Source organism: Panthera tigris, chromosome C1, assembly GCF_018350195.1.
Source record: "Panthera tigris isolate Pti1 chromosome C1, P.tigris_Pti1_mat1.1, whole genome shotgun sequence".
Lineage (NCBI taxonomy): Eukaryota > Metazoa > Chordata > Mammalia > Carnivora > Felidae > Panthera > Panthera tigris.
This window is the reverse complement of record NC_056667.1, coordinates 168190124-168212348: the sequence shown is the minus strand read 5'-3', so window position 1 is coordinate 168212348 and position 22225 is coordinate 168190124. Positions and strand designations below refer to the sequence as shown.

At 35.9% G+C, this 22225-nt stretch overlaps 1 protein-coding gene across 1 annotated transcript in view; it reads left to right on the top strand.

Annotated features, from left to right (window-relative positions):
• The window catches only part of LOC122240810, a 117199-nt gene that overhangs the window by 82827 nt on the left and 12147 nt on the right, over nt 1-22225 (top strand). The window contains exon 11 of the mRNA XM_042993902.1: nt 17687-17787. Coding sequence (XP_042849836.1) covers nt 17687-17787 — 101 coding nt within the window. The remainder of the gene's footprint in view (nt 1-17686; nt 17788-22225) is intronic.

Here is a 22225-nt window from a genome sequence, read left to right as displayed (position 1 = left end):
ATAGATAAAAGGAAATACAGAGTTGAAGAAGGATTTCTGGTTATTCTTTTGAGGAATAAAACATGTTTACTGGTTAAAAACAAAACAAGTAGACAGAAAGATTAGATATACACAGAAAAGGCTAGGTATTTGAAGGGATGTGATCTTGAGAAAGGGAGGAAAATTTATTTTAGAAGGTCATTTCTTTCTTTTAGATCGGAAAGAAATACAACGTACCAATGTAGTTAAATTTTCAGGGGAAGGTTATTTAAAGGAGTTAACGCCTAATGTCCTTTTTGTACTCGGAGAATTAGCCAGATCATCTGCTGAAGTAATGGATCATGAGCTGTTTGGAAAATTTAAAAGAGCAAAAGTTTGGGATAACTGTTATTAAAAATGGAAACAAGAGTATAGGGGAGAAATAAAATATTTATTTCACCATTATATATTTCTCTAACACCTTATAAATATCAGCTCATTTATTCATCATAATATGTCTATGAGATATGCTTATTATTCCCTTTTTCCAGATGAAGAAAATGAGGCACAAAGTGGTTATGCTATTTTTCTAAGGGTACCTAGCTAGTAAGTAGAGGAGCCTAGAACTGAGTTTCCATGTTCTGGCTCCAGGGTCCATGCTCTTAACCACTTTACAATGCTGACTGATGGCAATGGCATGACTTTACTTATCAGGTTTAGGTACATAGGTCTTAAATTTCAAAAAACAAAACTTTAGACGCATCTAGAATAGGAGCTCAGAGGTTGTGTGTGATGGAAGTTGAGGGATTAGTTGATGAGATGAGCCACAGCAGGCAGGGTTAGTTGGAAGACATAGGGCAGGAGGGAAAGAAGCAAGGTTGTATAGGGGTTCAGAGACTTGAATCTTTGCTATATTCTTAAGGTTGAGGTTCCTTTGAAGTCAAATAATTAGATAGAAACAAGGAAAAGGGATCACTGAAAAGAGCAGGAACTCAAATTAAGACAGTAAGATTGTGAAGTGTAATTAAGGGGGGTAAAGAGTTGCTGGGAATGAGTAGGTAGCACTGGGGGATGGCCCTGGTAGTAGATCACTGAAGTCCAAAGAGGTTAAAGGCCTGTGCAGCAGGAGAGGTCAAGAAATGATGAGTCTAGGGTGTTGGGTGGGGCACATCTATAAATATTGAAGTCACTTATGAATCATTCAAGATGAGACAGGAAATGGGGTGGAGAAAACGGCTGCAGAAACCAGTGGATTGCAATGTGAGTGTGATGTGGGAATGAAAGATGGCATAAGTGAGACCAAACAGCCATAATGAACATACTCCAAGCGGCAGAGTCATATAGGCCAAACTTTCTTGTAGCCACCTGCCTCTGGAAGTGTGATAGGGAAGCCAAAAGTGCCATGTCACTAAGATGCCTAAACTGGCTGCATTCCTGAAGAGCTTTTTAAAGAGGTTGAACTGTTGAAATGATTAAGGACTTAAATTACCTCAGAGGTCCAACACATTAGTAAAGTAAATATTAACACAGCTTGGTTTATCTAGCCCACATAAAACCATTATCACTTAAGTACAAATATGGCCTCATGGATATTTTAAGTTTTCAAAGGTGGGAGAGTGGAAAGAGGAAGAGAACATAGGAAATTGAGATGTAATTTGGCCGTGCATAATGTGAACAACCAGCATAAAGGAGGAAGAAAGAACCAGCAACCGTGAACATGGAGAAGCTCCTATATGTGCCCTAGGAATAAAGTGGGAAGGGGAAATGTGCAAATGAGCCATATTTTTCCCTTGGTTCAGGATACTCAATAAATATTATTTGTTATTTTACATGTGGTGATTGGGGCTTTCCCGGTTGCAACAAAGAAACTAAAAAAGAAAGAAAATTTTTTACAGAAAAAAAAATTCCTATCCCTGAATCAGAAGGCAGGCTGAATTACATAGTAGGATATAATTACTTAATATTAGAGGAAACTATGTTTTGATCAACAAAAATTCAGATTTGCCTTGGAGACCTATAGTGTTAGTTGCCTACCAAAACACCACTCCTCCACCTTCTTCCTTACCAACAGAATCCTTATTATGCCACTGGATGTTGGCATCTACATATGACACTAAGAGATAAGGCAGCCATCTTGTGACCATAAGTGGAGCTAGCTTAGAAAGAAAAACCAAGATGCTGATAAGCATCCCAGATTTAGGAAACAGTAATGCAGGGACCTAGTTAAATTTGAAATTTCAAATAATGAGTAACATCACAAGAGACATGTATAATTTAACTAAAATTCAAATTTAACTTGATGTCCTGTATTTAATGACAACCCTAGATTCTCAAGATGACAAATGCAAAGTTAAATATATCCTAAGTCATTGATGAAGTAATTGAGCTGTTGAGTTAGCCACCTGGGACCACCTCAACTCAAAACATTTTAGTATCAAGTAAATCTCCCTTAATATTAAGCCAGTTCTTATTGCATTTTCTGTTATTTACAGCCAAAGGCATCCTAACTAATGCAGTTTTGTCAGCCTTGTCTTTGAGCAAGTCAATGCACATATTGTTCATCCCTAAGTATCAACTTACAAATTCTAATTGGTATTTTCAAAAGGTTTCTTTGTGAAAATCCCTTAGTATGAAATACATCTATGTTTTCAGAATTCATAGTTTTACATCTTTATGTAGTACTCCATAAAAATTACTTTCATGAAATATGTAACATGTGATGTCTTTCTCTGCACAGTTTAGCTGGATTGGATGATCTCTAAGATATATTCTAGTTTAGGAAATATTAGTTATTATAGAACAAATGTAGGTATGAAATAAAGATAGGCAGATATTTTCTTACTTGATAAAGCACCTAACAATAAAGCTATACAACAGAAATTATCCAGTGTTAAAACTAATTATGTAACAAAGGACTTCTTTTGACTGTAGTTATTTGTTTTAAGAATTAGCAGAATTAGATTCATAATAACACCACCATGAAAAACAGTAATACAACTTTGATATGATGTTTCTTGGGTTACAAATAGAAGTTAGAATGAAGTCCTTTATCCGTATAGATACATAGCTTTTATTCTCAATATCCTCAAAGTACAAAGTAAATTTGGGCAAAAGAAAGGAAGATAAATAATGGAAAATTTCTAAATGATTATAGTCACAAACTGTGTGGTCCTGTAAGCACCAAAAGTTGGCATTTTCCATCTGTTTCCAGTGGCTTATCAGATGGCCAAGTCAGTTTGTGAATGCTGTTAAAATTCTATTTTTTTACTATAAGTATAACCACAGTGATTCAAGTAATCTTTACATGAACTGGTCTCCCCTAGTCAATGGAGAAATGGCTTAAGCTGACAGGAACCTTTTTGTATGATGATATACACTTGTGTGCATGTGTGCACAGGTCTGCAAGTGTGTGCACATGTATATAAGTGTATGCACACTTATGCTTGTGAGTGATCCAGAGGTTATTTGATCAAGAAGCCTCTGCTTTTTCCCCCATACCCCTGGTCAAGGCAGATCCAGCTGCACAAAACCAAAGCAGGTGAAGTCAGTTTTCAGCGCTGGGAAATGGAGTGAGTTTAGCAAATTTATAATTGAGATTATCTGGTATATCAGTACTCTTCAAAATTATGTTCTGATCTAAAACTATCCTTATTGCCACTCTTCTCTCCTTCCTTTCATAACAGTCTTATTTAAATTCAATTCAGCTCTTTTTCCAAGCTTGCATTCTAAGAAAAACAAACACTACAGTTATAAAAGCCATTCATTGAAAAATACTGCCCAACTACCACTATTCTCACTCAAGCACACTTCGTGACAGAATTCTATGCACACCCCTAAGCAAGCATATCACAGTATTTATTCAGCAAAACTAGGTAACTCCCAAGATGGAAAAAATTTGCTGCTTAAAAAAATATTCTCTGTACCAGATTTTAGAAAGGAGAACCATGGCATGTACATGCACGTATAGCCACAGACCTCAACAATAAACTTGGGAAAAGAAAAAGGAGGGGGAGAAACATGTAACATTTTGAGTTGGATGTTCTGAAAACATTGCAGATTGGAAAATTATATTTAGGAGTTAAAAAATCTTATTTGTGAGATAATTTTCATTTGAGACCTATTTTATGTATATACAGGATGTATTACTTTTAAAAAATAATGGTTTATGTTTTCCTCTAAATATTAAGAATCATATGATACACTCTTTCTAAAGACCATTCATTGATTTGAACTTGGAAGGATATTCCCAGTCCATTGATTACCTTTTCATATTACTTATTTTTTTATACTAGGTAAAATTTTGTCTCCATGTGTTGCACAGTGAAGAAACAAATAAAAACTATAAATGGAAAAGAACACTTCTCCAGGGTCATTTAATCCAAATTTTTCTAGGGAAAGTTCTTTCCTCAATTTTAATTGTCTAATAATATCCATTATTTTTCTAATGTATCCAAATATTTCTACACCACCCTAGGAGAGACTATTTTATTTCAAATATTTCTCAAACCTGGAGCACTTATTTTAAACAAAATTTCTCATTTTCCAAATGCTTTAAAAGGGGATGATAGAAATTAAAAATGATATGTAATATGTAAATCTGATGTGAAAGAGATAGATTAGGTAATGGCATATGCCTCCTAAGTTTTTTTTTTTTTTTTTTTGCCAGCACAAGTGTGAAAGAGTATAAAATATCCATCCGTGTGATCCATTATTGCATATGTGATTTTAAATCCATGAAAATATCTAGCATCTTTTGAAGTACCACCTAAATTTTTTCCACCACCAGTAATTTAATACAATAAAAGAAAAGTGCCTTGATAATTCAGAACACACTGCCAGGTTGCTAGCACTAAAATACTTCTTTTGTTGAGTATCAAAGGTAGTACCATATTGCCCCTTACGTATACCTTAAATTAAATGTCTTCCTCTATTGCCTTGAAAGGGCTTCTTCAGTATAACCCCATTTTACCAATTCAAGCTTATATATCACTGACACAAACACTCCTCTCCATTTGGATCTATCTTTCTCTTCAGTAAATATGCTTCCACCCACCCCCCTCCTTCAGCCCTGTTCACTCCACCAGGAATGTAATTTCCTTTACCTCTACTCTTACTTGAGCACCTCTTTTCCAGAAAGCTTTTCCTGACTGTTTTGCCCATTTAGTTGGTTCTCTTACTGTCGACATGTCCATTTAGCATTCCATTGTTCTGATTTCTGTTAATTAGTTTATTCTTGTGCTTTGCTGTATGCTCCACCTGTCCTTGTATTCTGAAACATTGGAAGTTCCTCTACTAAACTTTGTTTATTCACTGTTCATTTCTGTGTGATTCAAATTTCTAGAAACACGAGGTCAGTAATTAAAGTACAAGAAAAAAGAAAAAACTAGGGCACCTGGCTGGCTCAGTTGGTTAAGCATCTGACTTCACCTCAGGTCATGATCTAGTAGTGGTTTGTGAGTTTGAGCCCCGCATCAGGCTCTGTGCTGACAGGTCAGAGCCTGGAGCCTGCTTCAGATTCTGTGTCTCCCTCACTCTCTGCCCTTCCCCCCACTCACACTCTATCTCTCTCTTTCAAAAATAAACATTAAAAAATTTAAAGAAAAAATAAATAATAAAGGTTTTACTTGTACAAAATCTACTTTCATGACCTCTTTTGCCTTATTTTGAAATACAGTTTCTAGGTGTTTCTCATGGTAGGTATTAACAGTGACATCATTTCAAATTTGAGTCCCCATGATATTCCCCCTTTTTTCTTACCAGGGTGCACGGGGTAATGCAGTGGTTTTCAAATTTATTTTTGAGGAACAGAATTGTTTTTTTTTTTCTTTTCAAACTCATTCTTACCCAGAATTTCAAATATGTCAACGAGATGCAAGCTGAGCACCTCTTGTTAAAGACAGTGCAGTGTGTGAGGGGAACGTAAGGTGTCCAGACCGCCTAGCCCTTCCACAGTTGCACCCCCACCCCCTGCCCCTAAGGTGGCTCCTGTGGCTCCTTGGAGGAATTCTGGAGGCCCGATGTAGAAACTTCAGAAACCCTGGCCTTGGCTCTGCTGTCTTCTCTTTGTTCAGGCTGGAGCAAGTCTCTTTCCTCAAGCATAAAAACAATGAACTTGATCTTCAAAGAGCATTCATAGAAATTATAAAGCTTCAAAATGTAAGCAGCATTTAAAACCAATGAAAAAAAATCATGCCTATTTTGGTGTTCTGTTGTTGTATTGGGTCATTATTTTTAGACACTTTCTTAGGAAAAACATTGGTTGATGTTTGATAAAAATTAGTATTGAGGGTTGATTATAGATTTAAACAATTTTTTTTTCTTTGGTTTATCTAGATTCTGGTTTATGAGTGCCTTTTATTATCAGTAAATTTCAGTTTTGAAAACTCTAGTTTGAGGTAGCATTTCAAAAAAAGAAACCAAAGTTTGTATTCAACATTCACAGCTTCTAATCTTTTGTATTCCTTCGAGAAAACAAACAGTGTAATATAATGTTCTTACATAGAAACTGGTATAAATATCATTAAAGTATTTGTTTTGGTTGGTGTTCATTTACAGAATGTGTGAAGAATTACATAAACCCAGTATCAGACAAATACCATTAAAGAGAACTATCATTCTAGTTAATAAAATATATTAGTGAACTTGGGACTTTTCATTTTAACTATATTTTAAAGCTATTTCTATTGGGCACTGATTCATTTGTAAATGGAAAAAGTCAGGCAAAATACCAAAACAGTAAGTACTACTTGGTTCTCAGCAACCTGTTAAATAAACTGTTGCTGCTTTTAACTGCAGAGTACTTAAATGTAACTGCTGTCTATAATTTTTTTTAGAATTTCTGATTTCCCCATCAGATAAACTTGACTCAGCTATCAATATAAAAATCCCTTACCTGTCAGTTTGGCTTAATCAAAACAATTAAAAAACATTTTTTTAATATTTATTTATTTTTAAGAGAGAGAGAGAGAGAGTGTGAGCAGGGGAAGAGCAGAGAGAGAGAGAGGGAGACACAGAACCGAAGCAGGCTCCAGGCTCTGAGCTGTCAGCACAGAGCCCAATGCAGGGCTCAAAGTCACTAATGGTGAGATCATGACCTGAGCCAGTCGGACGCTTAACCAACTGAGCCACCCAGGCGCCCCAATCAAAGCAATTTTTGATGCCACTAGTCTTCTACCAAAATGTTTTATTTTCCAAAATATGTTTATAATGTGAAAATTTCAATAAAAACCCCACTTAACCTATGTGTATATATATACATGTATGTATGTATGTGTATATACATAAAATTTTAGAAATATTTATTGTTAAATAAAGTTACTTCTGGTGAATTAAACTTTGTAAATCAAAGTAGGATATTTAGATAGGATATTTAGGTAGGATATTTAGTAGAATATTTAGGTAAAATTTGTTTTTACCATAGTACCCTCATTACTAAAAGGTTACATAAAAATTTAAATACATTTAACTTAAGAGTCATTTAGTCCACACACATTTTTACTCATTAAATAAATAGTTGTATTGTGCTTTTGTACAAGATTTACTTGACTCAGATAGGAATTGAGTGCTAAGATTTTGTTTCTGATACCCCAGGAACGTGCACACTAATGAGGGCTATAATGTGGAACTGCAGTTTAAGTTCATTATCATTTTAGTGGTACAGGCAAGTGCTTTAATGTACCACTTTAAAAAATGGCAAAAACCAAGTGAGGTCTGAAATGAATCAAAGGAGAACTTTTTTGCCTGGAGAAGCTGTGAGAGATTCCTAGTCACATTTTCTTTCCCTCGTCCTATGGAACCAACATCAATCAGCTTTAAAAGCACGATTATTGGGGGCTTAAAAAGTCTGGCAATGGTGAGAATAGTGACTTTGAGATTTGAGGAAACCTGTAGTAGAAGGGAAGGATAAAAAAGTAAGATAAGAAAAAAAAAGAATCTAACATTTATAGAATACTTAACAATTGACCTTTTATGTCTGTTATGACATTGTGTTTCGTCTTAAAGGGAAATCATTACAAAGCAGCTGAAATCACTGAGGTGAAATCAGGAGAAGAAATTGTACAAACAGACTAGAATTTTTTTATCTTGGCTCTCTTCAACCTTGTCCCTATTGACTAGTCTTTGAGGGAAAAATATCTAGCACCAAACTAATGGAGAATGTCAAGTAAGATTTTCTTTCATACTGTATTCATGCCTTGATTTAGGAGATCATCAATATTTTTACTTGGTTTAACAAAGCTGTAAGATACAAGGAAAAATGAGTAAACCTAGGTAAGGCAAAAAATAAATAAAAGTAATGCTCAGAAGATACAGGAATATGTTTTTGGGCTGGATGCTACCCATAAGCACTTGCTGTTGATAAGGCCAACAAGAAGTATAGCATACCATCAAAAGACACTCGATGGAGTCTATCGGATTTTCCATGTATAGTATCATGTCATCTGCAAAAAGTGAAAGCTTGACTTCATCTTTGCCAATTTTGATGCCTTTGATTTCCTTTTGTTGTCTGATTGCTGATGCTAGAACTTCCAACACTATGTTAAACAACAGCGGTGACAGTGGGCATCCCTGTCGTGTTCCTGATCTCAGAGAAAAAGCTCTCAGTTTTTCCCCGTTGAGGATGATGTTAGCTGTGGGCTTTTCATAAATGGCTTTTATGATGTTTAAGTATGTTCCTTCTATCCCGACTTTCTCAAGGGTTTTTATTAAGAAAGGGTGCTGGATTTTGTCAAAGGCCTTTTCTGTATCGATTGACAGGATCCTATGGTTCTTATCTTTTCTTTTATGAATGTGATGTATCATGTTGATTGATTTGCGAATGTTGAACCAGCCCTGCATCCCAGGAATGAATCCCACTTGATCATGGTGAATAATTCTTTTTATATGCTGTTGAATTCGATTTGCTAGTATCTTATTGAGAATTTTTGCATCCAAATTCATCAGGGATATTGGCCTGTAGTTCTCTTTTTTTACTGGGTCTCTGTCTGGTTTAGGAATCAAAGTAATACTGGCTTCATAGAATGAGTCTGGAAGTTTTCCTTCCCTTTCTATTTCTTGGAATAGCTTGAGAAGGATAGGTATTATCTCTGCTTTAAACGTCTGGTAGAACTCCCCTGGGAAGCCATCTGGTCCTGGACTCTTATTTGTTGGGAGATTTTTGATAACTGATTCAATTTCTTCACTGGTTATGGCTTTGTTCAAGCTTTCTATTTCCTCCTGATTGAGTTTTGGAAGAGTGTGGGTGTTTAGGAATTTGTCCATTTCTTCCAGGTTGTCCAATTTGTTGGCATATAATTTTTCGTGGTATTCCCTGATAATTGTTTGTATCTCTGAGGGATTGGTTATAATAATTCCATATTAATTCATGATTTTATCTATTTGGGTCATCTCCCTTTTCTTTTTGAGAAGCCTGGCTAGAGGTTTGTCAATTTTGTTTATTTTTTCAAAAAACCAACTTTTGGTTTCATTGATCTGCTCTACATGAGTTCAGCAATGTTGCAGGATACAAAATCAATGTACAGAAATCAGTTGCATTCTTATACACTAACAATGAAGCAACAGAAAGACAAATAAAGAAACTGATCCCATTCACAATTGCACCAAGAAGCATAAAATACCTAAGAATAAATCTAACCAAAGATGTAAAAGATCTGTATGCTGAAAACTATAGAAAGCTTATGAAGGTAATTGAGGAAGATATAAAGAAATGGAAAGATATTCCCTGCTCATGGATTGGAAGAATAAATATTGTCAAAATGTCGATAGTACCCAAAGCTATCTACACATTCAATGCAATCCCAATCAAAATTGTACCAGCATTCTTCTCGAAACTAGAACAAGCAATCCTAAAATTCATATGGAACCCCAAAAGGCCCCGAATAGCCAAAGTAATTTTGAAGAAGAAGACCAAAGCAGGAGGCATCACAATCCCAGACTTTAGCCTCTACTACAAAGCTGTCATCATCAAGACAGCATGGTATTGGCACAAAAACAGACACATAGACCAATGGAATAGAATAGAAACCCCAGAACTAGACCCACAAACGTATGGCCAACTAATCTTTGACAAAGCAGGAAAGAACATCCAATGGAAAAAAGACAGTCTCTTTAACAAATGGTGCTGGGAGAACTGGACAGCAACATGCAAAAGGTTGAAACTAGACCACTTTCTCACACCATTCACAAAAATAAACTCAAAATGGATAAAGGACCTGAATGTGAGACAGGAAACCATCAAAACCCTAGAGGAGAAAGCAGGAAAAGACCTCTCTGACCTCAGCTGTAGCAATCTCTTACTCGACACATCCCCAAAGGCAAGGAAATTAAAAGCAAAAATGAATTACTGGGACCTTATGAAGATAAAAAGCTTTGCACAGCAAAGGAAACAACCAACAAAACTAAAAGGCAACCAACGGAATGGGAAAAGATATTTGCAAATGACATATCGGACAAAGGGCTAGTATCCAAAATCTATAAAGAGCTCACCAAACTCCACACCCGAAAAATAACCCAGTGAAGAAATGGGCAGAAAACATGAATAGACACTTCTCTAAAGAAGACATCCAGATGGCCAACAGGCACATGAAAAGATGCTCAACGTCGCTCCTCATCAGGGAAATACAAATCAAAACCACCCTCAGATATGACCTCACACCAGTCAGATTGGCCAAAATGAACAAATCAGGAGACTATAGATGCTGGAGAGGATGTGGAGAAACGGGAACCCTCTTGCACTGTTGGTGGGAATGCAAATTGGTGCAGCCACTCTGGAAAACAGTGTGGAGGTTCCTCAGAAAATTAAAAATAGACCTACCCTATGACCCAGCAATAGCACTGCTAGGAATTTACCCAAGGGATACAGGAGTACTGATGCATAGGGGCACTTGTACCCCAATGTTTATAGCAGCACTCTCAACAATAGCCAAATTATGGAAAGAGCCTAAATGTCCATCAACTGATGAATGGATAAAGAAATTGTGGTTTATATACACAATGGCATACTATTTGGCAATGAGAAAGAATGAAATATGGCCCTTTGTAGCAACATGGATGGAACTGGAGAGTGTGATGCTACGTGAAATAAGCCATACAGAGAAAGACAGATACCATATGTTTTCACTCTTATGTGGATCCTGAGAAACTTAACAGAAACCCATGGGGGAGGGGAAGGAAAAAAAAAAAAAGAGGTTAGAGTGGGAGAGAGCCAAACCATAAGAGACTCTTAAAAACTGAGAACAAACTGAGGGTTGATGGGGGTGGGAGGGAGGGGAGGGTGGGTGATGGGTATTGAGGAGGGCACCTTTTGGGATGAGCACTGGGTGTTGTATGGAAACCAATTTGACAATAAATTTCATATATTGAAAAGAAAAGACACTCGAACGTTGCATATGTCTTTTTAGAAAAATGTTGAGTTTGGGGTCTTTGAGGAAAAGATCTCATTATTTTTCACTAGCTCAAATATATCAAAATAAAAACAAAATGCCTAGCATCCTGATAGTTAAAATGTAGTTACATTAAAAGAAAAATATCTAACTTTACTATATATTTGTGTTTCATTTATCCACATCAGTTATTTTATTCTCCAAATTAAATTTCCCTGAAATTTCTAGCAATAATAAAGGTGAGTATGGATTTTACAGTTTCACTAAAGTTAAATATCTTAAGAGTAGAAAATCAAGGGGCAGGCAATAGTTGGAAGTTATGCATGCCTTCCAGAAAAATCCACATTTAATTCATTTGTACATTCAACTGGTGAGAATCTATTATCATTGGTATAATTTTATATTACAAATAATAGAATTATAGCACATCTTGTCTGAAGAATTTTCTAAAGAAAAGAGCCAAATATTTGTACTCAAGTGTAAAACTCCCTAATAGGGAATAATGTTCAAAAGTAAGGTTAAATAAACCTTACTGCACATTTTAAGGCTGTAAGAATTATTTAGTATTTGTTTCTGTTAAGAGCTAGCTAAGTACAAACTAATCTTATTGTTGGCAAGAATGGAATTGCATGCTATACTAAATTAGAACTTAGTTCCACTTTAAGAGGAGACATTTTTGTACCTCTCTGAATACATGGTAGTCACATAATTATCAAGAAATCAAAACTTCCCCAATTATTTTACTGCCAGCATGAATATTTTGATATGCTCTTCCTATATTATAAAATATTAACATTAAATGCTGGGAAATTCTATATTTCATCTCTCATGCTATACAGATTTCTCATGGAAAATGTACCACATACTATAAATTTGACATCATGAAGTAAGAAAAACAGTTTTAAAGTAGTTATTTAAATATGATTTTTAAGGACAAATTGCTGTAGAACAGGGTCAGACATTTTAAGCGCCCAGCAAGTAAATGGTTTAGGCTTTGCGAGTCTCTGTCACTACTGAATTCTGCCATGTATCACAAAAGCAGCCATAGGCAATATGTAAATGAAAGAGTAGTGCTGTCTTCTTTTTTTTTAAATTTTTTTATACATTTATTAATTAATTAATTAATTTATTTACAGAGAGAGACAGAGCACAAGTGGGGGTTGGGGAGAGAGAGAAGGAGACAAAGAATCTGAAGGAGGCTCCGGAACCTGAGCTGTTAGCACAGAGCCCGACGCAGGGCTCAAACTCACAAATCGCGATATCATGACCTGAGCCGAAGTTGGACACTCAACAGACTGAGCCACCCAGGCACCCATAGAGTAGTGCTGTCTTCTAATAAAACTTTATTTTCAAAAACAGGTGGTGGGTAGGATTTGGCCTCTTGGCCATAGTTTGCTGACTGGATATAGATGATAAAAACTTTTCACATTTTTCTGTTTAACAAAGACGATTTTTAGGAAGCCTAGGTAGCTCAGTTGGGCGTCAGACTCTTGATATTGGCTCAGGTCATGATCCCAGGGTCATAGGATCAAGCCCCACATCAGGCTCCTCACTTAGCATAGAGCCTGCTTGAGATTCTTTCTCTCTCTCTCTCTCTCTCTACCTCTGCACCTCTCCCTCCTCTCTAAAATATAAATAAATAAATAAATACATACATACATAAATACATAAATACATAAATAGATTCCCTCCCTCTACCTTCTACCACCCCCCACTTGCCCATGCATGTACTCTCTCAAAAAAATAATAAAAAAAGAGATGATTTTGAACCATATTTCCCACTCTCTCTAGTTGTTATGTATTTTATATGTATAATATATAACATTATATATAGGATATGTTTATTAATATATATGTTATATATTATAAATAATATATGTTTATATATTGAGATTTTTGAAGATCAAACACATGGGAAAGCACTTTAAAAACTAGAAGTATTGGTCAAAGGGTACAAACTTCCAGTTAAAGATGGATAAATTCTGGAAATCTATTTTATAGCCTGGTGATTACAGCTTACGATCTGTATTATACTTGTAAACTGCTGTGTAAATCTTAAATCTTTTCACCACAAAAAAGAAACAGTTATTATGTGATGTGATAGAGGCGTTAACTAACGCTATAGGTAGTTATCATTTTGCAGTGTATAAATGTATCAAATCAACACGCTGTACACAGTAAACTTATACAGTGTTAAATGCCAGTTACAGCTCAATAAGTCTGGGGGGGGGGACTAGAAGTATTTCTGTCTATAAGTGAAAGGCAGTATGATAATAAAACGAGATGTTCCAATATTCATAGCTAAAATGGGTATTATCTACCTTCAACCTATCAGGATGCCTTTCTAATATTATAGTTGGTGAAAATTATTTCATGTATCTAACATGTGAGGAGATTTGACATATCTTCTTTTTAATTTTTTTAATGTTTATTTATTTTTGAGAGAGAGAGAGAGAGAGAGAGAGAGAGAGAGAGAGAGAGCTAGCTAGCCGGGGAGGGGGCAGAGAGAGAGGGAGACACAGAATCTGAAGCAAGCTCCAGGCTCCAAGCCATCAGCATAGAGCTGACATAGGGCCGGAACTCACGAACTGCGAGATCATGACCTGAGCCAAAGTCAGATGCTTAACCAACCTGAGCCACCCAGGTGCCCCTGAAAGATCTTAATATTATAATATATATAATAAATGTAATAAGTATATAATACAAATATATAAAGTGGTATTATTTATGACCTTCTGTATAATTAATTCTGTCATAAATGGGAAATTTGTTTGAAACGAATTTGGAATGTTTTAACATATTCGACATACATGGAACCAGTATCATTTCTTTTCCTCTACACGTGAAAAAATAGGAAGATACTAACTTTTTACATAAAATATAATTCCCATGGCCAACAATGTCACTAGTTTACTGTAAAATCAGTGTCACTGCCATATTATTAATGGAGTTGCCGAAGTTAGGAAAGAAAAAATGAGGTAAAGAAGTGACAGTAACAACATGGCTGACAGTGAAGCTGATGTTATCCTCACATGAAAAAGCCAAGAAAATGCTAACCCTGAAATTCTTCATGTAAACTGGGAAATGTGAGTTCTAACTCAGACTAGTCAAATGACATTCCTTTACCTTATTCCAATGTGAAGACTGTTCAGATTAAGAATTGTGATTTATCCATAATGGATTAAATAATTCAAATTAAACTGACAAATAGCTCACAGATTCACATTAAAACTTTTCTGCTTCAAAGATAACAAAATATTGCTTCAGAGCTTTAAAGAAATATTTTTTGTAGCTTTCCGAGTCTCAAAATCTTATTCTATATAAGTTGTGATAGCCACATTAAGTATTCTTAGAAATACTATCACCTTTAGGCAGTGACTTGACTTTAAAAGTATTTTATGATATATTACATAACAGAGGGAAATAATTCTAGTTAAGCAGGTACATATCACATAATTTGCATTTTTAGAACACTTATAAGGGAGACCAAGGTGTTTTAAAAGATAAGGGAACTAGCAATTCCAGTAACATTATCACTCGTTTGAATTATGAACACTAGACAAGTTAGTGCTAATCAGATGTTTTTCTGACCTATATAAAATGATTCAACCTTCCCACATCCAGCTTTGAGAGAAAAATAAAAATATTACCAAATTGGTTTATCTTTTTCTCCAGGTCCAGGGATCGTCTCTCTTGATTCTCAAGTCTGATATGGATATGATGCATACTTCTAAATTAGTGCTTATCATATTACATCATGGAAACGTTATATTTTTATATGTATAAAATGAGCTTTAAGAACAGAGCTAGATCTTACAGCATTCCTAGTGCATAACACGGTACCTGGTACTCCCTCATACTTGATTGGTTAAATTGAATTAAAGACTATACCACAAGGAGCTCCACTATCACTGATTTAACCTTGTTAAGATATATGGTTTCTCATCGTAGTGGCACCATACAAATAACTTTTCTAGAAACTATTCGGGGAGGCATGAGATGGACGAAGTTGTCTTTCAGAGTAAAGAAGGTACTGTGCTGAAATTTCCTCAGGTGCTCAACGAGCTTATATTTCAATTACTTCTTAATAAATGTTTTTAAGGAATAAGCTTGCACTACTGAAACCCACTATTATCTTGAGATAATCTATTGTTAGGAATACAGTTTAAGGAGGCCCTTAAACCCATACTTCTCTGTAGTGCACCCATAGGGCATTGAATGTAACCTATGCTACAGATTATCTTCTGCCATGAAAATAGATTAATACACCACAAATATTTTTTAAGCAGGATGTTGGGAAGATGGTTTCCCATTAGAAACAAAGGAATTTGAACACATAATTCTAATATAGATTAAGTTTCCTTGAGAAAGAATACCTGGAAGAAGGAAGTAGGGGTGATTTCTCTCAATTGTTAATGAGGTTATTTTCCTTAGAAGTATACACTACCTATAGGCAAATATGACCTCCCCAGGCCAGAGGCATACATTATATTTAAAAGGATTTGGACCTATGCCTCACAATTAACAAGTACCAGCTTGTACATCTAAGGGGATACTAGTGGTTTGGGGCCAGTGTGTACATCATTGTGTATAAGCATTTGTGCTGCCTCTTCTTGACTTGTGACTTTCATAACTAGTAGAGAAGAACTGCTTCAACCTTATACCCTTAAAATCAGGCCCCTGCCCTACCCCAAATTCTGCATTCCAGCCTAGCTGACCTCTCGTAAATACTGAATGTTCTGTGTCCTCCCTCACAGCCTGTACCTTTGCACGCAGAACATCCTCTCCACTCTTCTGCCTGCTATTTCCTTTGCTGAGGACACTCTCCACCACACCCAAACCTCCTTCTAATTTCTACCCATACTTCACGACCTGGTTTAGCTGTCAACTTCTGAGTAAGGCATCCCCAGCCCTTCCAGGCTTGGGTAAATACCCTTTTAACCATGCTCCAGAGCACCTTTATAGAACTGTCCATTCACTTTTTGTTTTTCTGTCTATTTAAAGTGCTATCTTGAAGACGGGGCCAGTTTCTATTATTATATCTCCAGCAATACAAAGACAAGGAGGCAGTATGGATATAGAGTGAAAATTTTGGACTTGCTAAGGCTTGGTGGCAGTGTTACCTTCATCAAGTATCAATCTTTCTATGGCTCCGTTTCATCATCTATAAAATACATGTAATACTTTGCAATACTTGCTGTTAATGAGTACTCAAATATGTATTTTTATAGTTAAAGAAACTGAAACATAAAAAGATTAAGTAACTTGCCCACAGAAACTCAGAATAAGAGCATAACCAGGATTTGAACCCTGGCAGTCTGACCCCAGAGCACTCATTGATTCTATACTGCATTTCACTGTGTATCCTAACTCCTAGAATTAAGTTGTCAGTTCTACTACATAAGGATATTGTATTTTGATGATCTTTGTTTTTATGTATTTTTACCTTTCAGCATGTTCACGAGACACTTGTGTTTTCTATTTAGAGTAAACTTAAAAGAAAATTATGCAGATTCAGAAAGGATTTTAATAACAATTCCTTCTTCAAATATGTATTTTATTCCAATTTGTGGAGCACTATCAAATATTTAGAATAATTTCAATTTTCTTAACTCACGAGTCTTTGTCATAAGCCTTAATACATACATGCATTAAATTCTTGCTTCCCTCCTAGTTGGACCTTGATACTAAATGCTCTCATTTAAATTATTACCTCCTCAGACTCCCAAACTATCCTAGTGTGTCTGGGAGGCTCCAGACTCACTCATGCAGGAAGCCAAATCCCTCTGCTTTCTGCCCTTATTATTCCTTTTGTCAATGTATTTATTCTAAAAAATCTATTTCCATAATTGTTGATTCTTATTTCTGTTTTCAGAGAAAGATCATCTTCCAAAAAACCTATAGATAGGAGATGAAACAAACATACAAACTATGCTAAGAATCAAAACTCCCTTTATGTTAAAATTCTCAATTCTGAACAACCCCTCTTCCTTTCAAAAGTGGTTTAACTTTCCTTGAAGAGATCAGGTAGTTGTTGTGGTCTTGCATGTGAAGGGTTTAGACTTCATGTTGTAGTCATTGGAGAGCTACTGATGATATGAAAGTATGGTGTAAAACACTTCACAAAGATTCAGCTGACCAGGGACAGCAGAGACTTGGAAGGGAATCAGGGATTGAGATAAAACTTAAGACTGTTGCAGATGCAGGTGTTCTCGCTTGGGGAGGGACCAAGAGAATGCAGAGGGATGCTTTTGAAAAATAGGGTGAAGCAAGGATCCACATACTGCCTGACAGGATACCGGAGGCCAGGGAAGAGGGAAGGGGAAAAGCCATATTTTATCTGCTTTCAGACTGAGTGACCAAAAGATGATATACACAGAGATGAGAAGAGCTGATTTGGGCAGCAGGCACGGAAACTGGTTCAGGGTGCTGAACAAGGAAAGGAGAGAAAGTGAGTAATGCGACTACAGACATGTTTTATATAAGGCACTACATCTGCATCTTATATTTTTCAAACAAAAGCAAGCTTGAGTTGAAAATTAATATAGCCTAAAAACCTATTATTAAAAATTCTGTTTCTCCTAATTTCTAAATCATAAAAAACATGAGTTATTAACTCTTTAAAAATAAGATATCTAATTTAGTCCTGTAAAAAACTGAAGATGCTTTTTAAAATATCCAGCAAGTATTGAGACATGTCATATAACATTTCTTTCTAGAAATGATGTATTGAGAAAACAATTTCTCAACTTCTCCACTGGCCCTAAAACAGTCCTTTCATTGTATGTACTCTGTCCAGTAAATGAATGAATGAGAATACAGTCAGTGGGCAGTTAGTTTTAAACTGTACAAAAGTGACAAAAAAAAAAAAATCAAGAGGCTAATTTTGGAGCTGTCCACATATTAGTGACAATTTGTCAAGAACATGCTAAGGGAGCAAGACCCAATACAGAAAAGCAAAGGGTCTGGGAATATATCTTGTGCTATACCTATTTTTAAAGTGTGGAGAGAGCAGTGAGACCCAAGGTATAAGGTAGAGTAATGTCACAGAAATGGAAGAGTATAAAGAATAAAGGGAGGACTGTGGTGGTAAATGCAATAGAAGACTAGGAAGGTGGGGGGACTAGAAAAAGTTGCTTAATGTGTGTATATTCTAGTAGAAAAGCCAATGAGTAGGAGAGTGGAAACTGCTAAAATAACAAAACTGAATAGATGCATAAAGAAACCATGTTATACACCCATGATTTACGTTGGTTTGCTTCACAAATGCAGGTAATTGCAGATCAGCCTTTTCCTGCATTCTGCACCCTGACAATATATAGGGTTTGCTTAAATTCTCAGTGCAGCTAACCATGTATCATTGTGCCAATCACAATCCAAGAACCTTTCTTTATTTGCCAGGTATTGTTTGAACATTAAAAAATAAAACCAAGTGACGCAAGTAGCTTTTCTGTGGCTATATTGTTTGCCGAAGCTGTGATTGGATAAGATCCAGTAATACCTTTAGGATGGGCCCAGAAAGAAGTAAAAAAGCAATGTGTATTTTGATAGAGACCTCTAAACAAATCACATGATTTCATAGCTTTAATCAATCTTAGGAATCAGAGCCCAGCTCATTTCAGTGAAAAACATTTAAAGCCACAGGAGGTCAAGTGACTTGCCGAAGTTCACCAAACTAGTCATTGGCAAAGCTAGAACCAGAAATCAAGTGTAATTCTTGTTCCCTGCTTGTTTTATAAGCCATACTGTCTTCAACTGAATTCATAAAACTCCCAAATGCCATTTCAGCTGTGACATGTTCTAAAGCTCTTTTTTTTTTTTTCTATGTAAACCAATCTGGTCACAACATGCAAGTAGTGTCCAAGGCATTCTGAAATTAACATTTTTTTCTCTTCCAAACTAACTCTTGGTAAGCAAAATTTTAATCAAATATTTAATATCAGGTGTTTAAAACAAATTAGTTCAGTTGAACAGTTTCTCAGATTTTATCTGCCTGTTGTTTAGATTCACAGGTTAAGAACTAGAAAATGTTTTACCTTTCCATGAGGACTTTGGCATGGCTTCAATGACTAATACAATTCACATTTAAGAATGAGTATTTTTTTGAGTACATATCCTTTTACAGTAAAACAGTCGAGATAACATTAACTCAAGTTTTTGTTAGGGAAAGCCTGTTAATATTTTCTCCCCCTCCCTCTCTGTCCTTGACAAATAAAACAAGGCTTTAAAGATATTAAAAACATGTGATTTTGTTTTTAAAACTGTGCTTTTTAAACTGTAGCCATCACTGTCATCCCACGTAAAGATGCTTGTTGTTAATAGTAGGAACAATATCTGACTTGGGTTCATTTGGTTTTCATCAGTGTTTACAGTTCAGATTTTATTTTGTTTTTCACAAGACCATTTTGTATCACTTCAAACTAACATTTAACAACACCTGAGCAAAACAACCCAAAGTTGATCCAGTACCCATTACATATGTACACACACACAAACACACATACACACCTTTTGCAAATGTAGGGTATCGGTAGATAAAAGAAAATGGTCGCCTGATACTCTTCTTGAAAGTTCATCTCTCAGGCCTATCTAAATAGAGGGAAGACCCATGTAAGTATTATAATGCAATAACAAAGAAGACCATTTAGAATAAGAGCTAATTTATTTCTTTTTAAATTTTTTTAATGTTTATTTTTGAGAGAGAGAAAAAGAGAGCGTGTGCATAAGCATGAGTGGGGGAGGGGCAGAGAGAGGGAGACACAGAATCCAAAACAGACTTCAGGCTCTGCACTCAGCCCAGAGCCTGACACAGGGCTCGAACTCATGAACTGTGAAATCATGACCTAAGCCGAAGTCAGATGCTTAACCAACTGAGCCGCCCAGGTGCCCTGCCCTTAGAGATAATTTACTTCCTAATTTTTCTTTAGAATTCCTAAGGTTTTCTGCAGTTCATTGGTTATGTGGTTATGAAGTTATGCAAGCCAAGAGAACACACAGAGGAGTCTAGCCAGGTAGATTTTGGCAGATACCGTAGTTTTAGAGCTTCAGGAGACCATGGGAGGTAGATACAAGGCTGGGAGGGGCACAAAGTTATTATACTTTAGGCTAGAGTCCAGGGAAGTCATATAAGGCCAAGCACAGTTGCCAAAAGCCATCATTCTAGGTAACCAAGGCCCAGAGTCCAGGAAGTTAGAGCGAATTGGAAAGAAAGATTCTGGAGAACAGGTGACACTTTGTTCTTTCTGATCTGTGTGGCCATTACAGGCCCCTGTTGTTGATTGTTACCAGAAAGAGGTCAGGAGTCAGCCTGAGAATTCTGCCTCTCACTGAAGCAGAGAAATCAGGATCACTTGGTGTAGATTTTTGCCATTTTAGATCACTAATGACTAACTTTTCTATTTCAAATTATGTTGGTAACCTTGAAAGGAGGCTACTGACTACATATCTATCATATTCTTGATATGCCTATTAAAGCTAACAAGATCTAAATTTGAAATAATAAAATGTCAGTAGTTTGTAGTAAGTCCATCATTTCACAAGTTGTGCTATCTTGGGTAGGTCATATAACCTCGTTGATTCTCATTTTGTCTGCTTATAACAGAAGGTTTAATGCCATTCAATTTACAAAACACTGATCAAACTAAAACACTAATCCCTGGACCAGAGTCAGTACTTGATATAAATTACTTCCCTTAATTCACTTACTCTTTTGTTAGCCAACAAATACTTACTGAGGACACTATTATGAGCCATTGTAGATTCTAGGTTCTGGAAACAGGGTGGTGAACCAGCAAGATGTTCTTTTCCCCAAGGATCTGGCATTGCTGCTTGCTTCCTTTGTTTGTGTACATATGCCAATTACCCACTTTCTTCTTCACAAAGTAATAAAATGTTTGAGAACATGGTTAGGTAATAAGGAAACCCATAAATAGTTACAATGATCATGGTCCAGTGTGTGGATCACTTAAAATATCAGTAAAATATCTTGACTCATTACAGATTCTGGAAAATCCGATCATAACAAATTAAATTTACTACTTCAAGTTATCCAAGATTATTAAATATAGTATAGAACTGGGTAGTTCAAATACATGTATTTGTAATATCTGCTCAAACACCGGGTTCATTTTACTAAAAAAATTCTTAACTGCACATTGTATTTCTTGATGTCTTCCTCTATTACCTACACTCCAGTCTGTCACTTCTCTACTTCCAAAATACACTAGCTGGAACATTACCTCTTAAAAATTAAAAGCCACAATCACACGTAAAAATTATTTTTTTCTTATTTGCATGTTTCATTTTCTTGATTATCTCCTTTCAATATCACTGTATCAAAAAAGTAAATACAGTTAAATACTCTATGTTCAAAAGACTTAAACTCTCTCATTGCCAAAGATAGTTGGCAGATTAAAGGGTTATAAAGTTTTAAGAAAATCCTCCCAAAATGCATACAAGAGCAGCAAGGAGACTCCAGGGAAGACATGTGAAACCACCAATGAGGGAGGAGACACAAAACTGAAAGAAGCATCCCCATGTCAGCCCCCTGCTAGGCTCTGCTCAGCAGGAGATAATGTTCTTCATTTTCCCACAATGCACAGCAATATAGTAGGAGGTGAAATGAAGTTGATTCTTCAGTACGTAAGGGAACTTGACAGCTTCCCAGGCCTTTCCTGAGAGGAACTTCAATCTCATTAATTTATAGTTATCATTATGTATTTGAAGAATGTAGATATCTACAGTCAACTAATCATTGAAGTACACCAAGTGACAAATATGGTATATTGCTCATCCTTTTCGATCATCCATAAGGTTATACCTCTTTCTTAGATAATAGTTACAGGATTGCATATTAAGTTTTCCATATCTTTAAAATATACGTAGGCAAC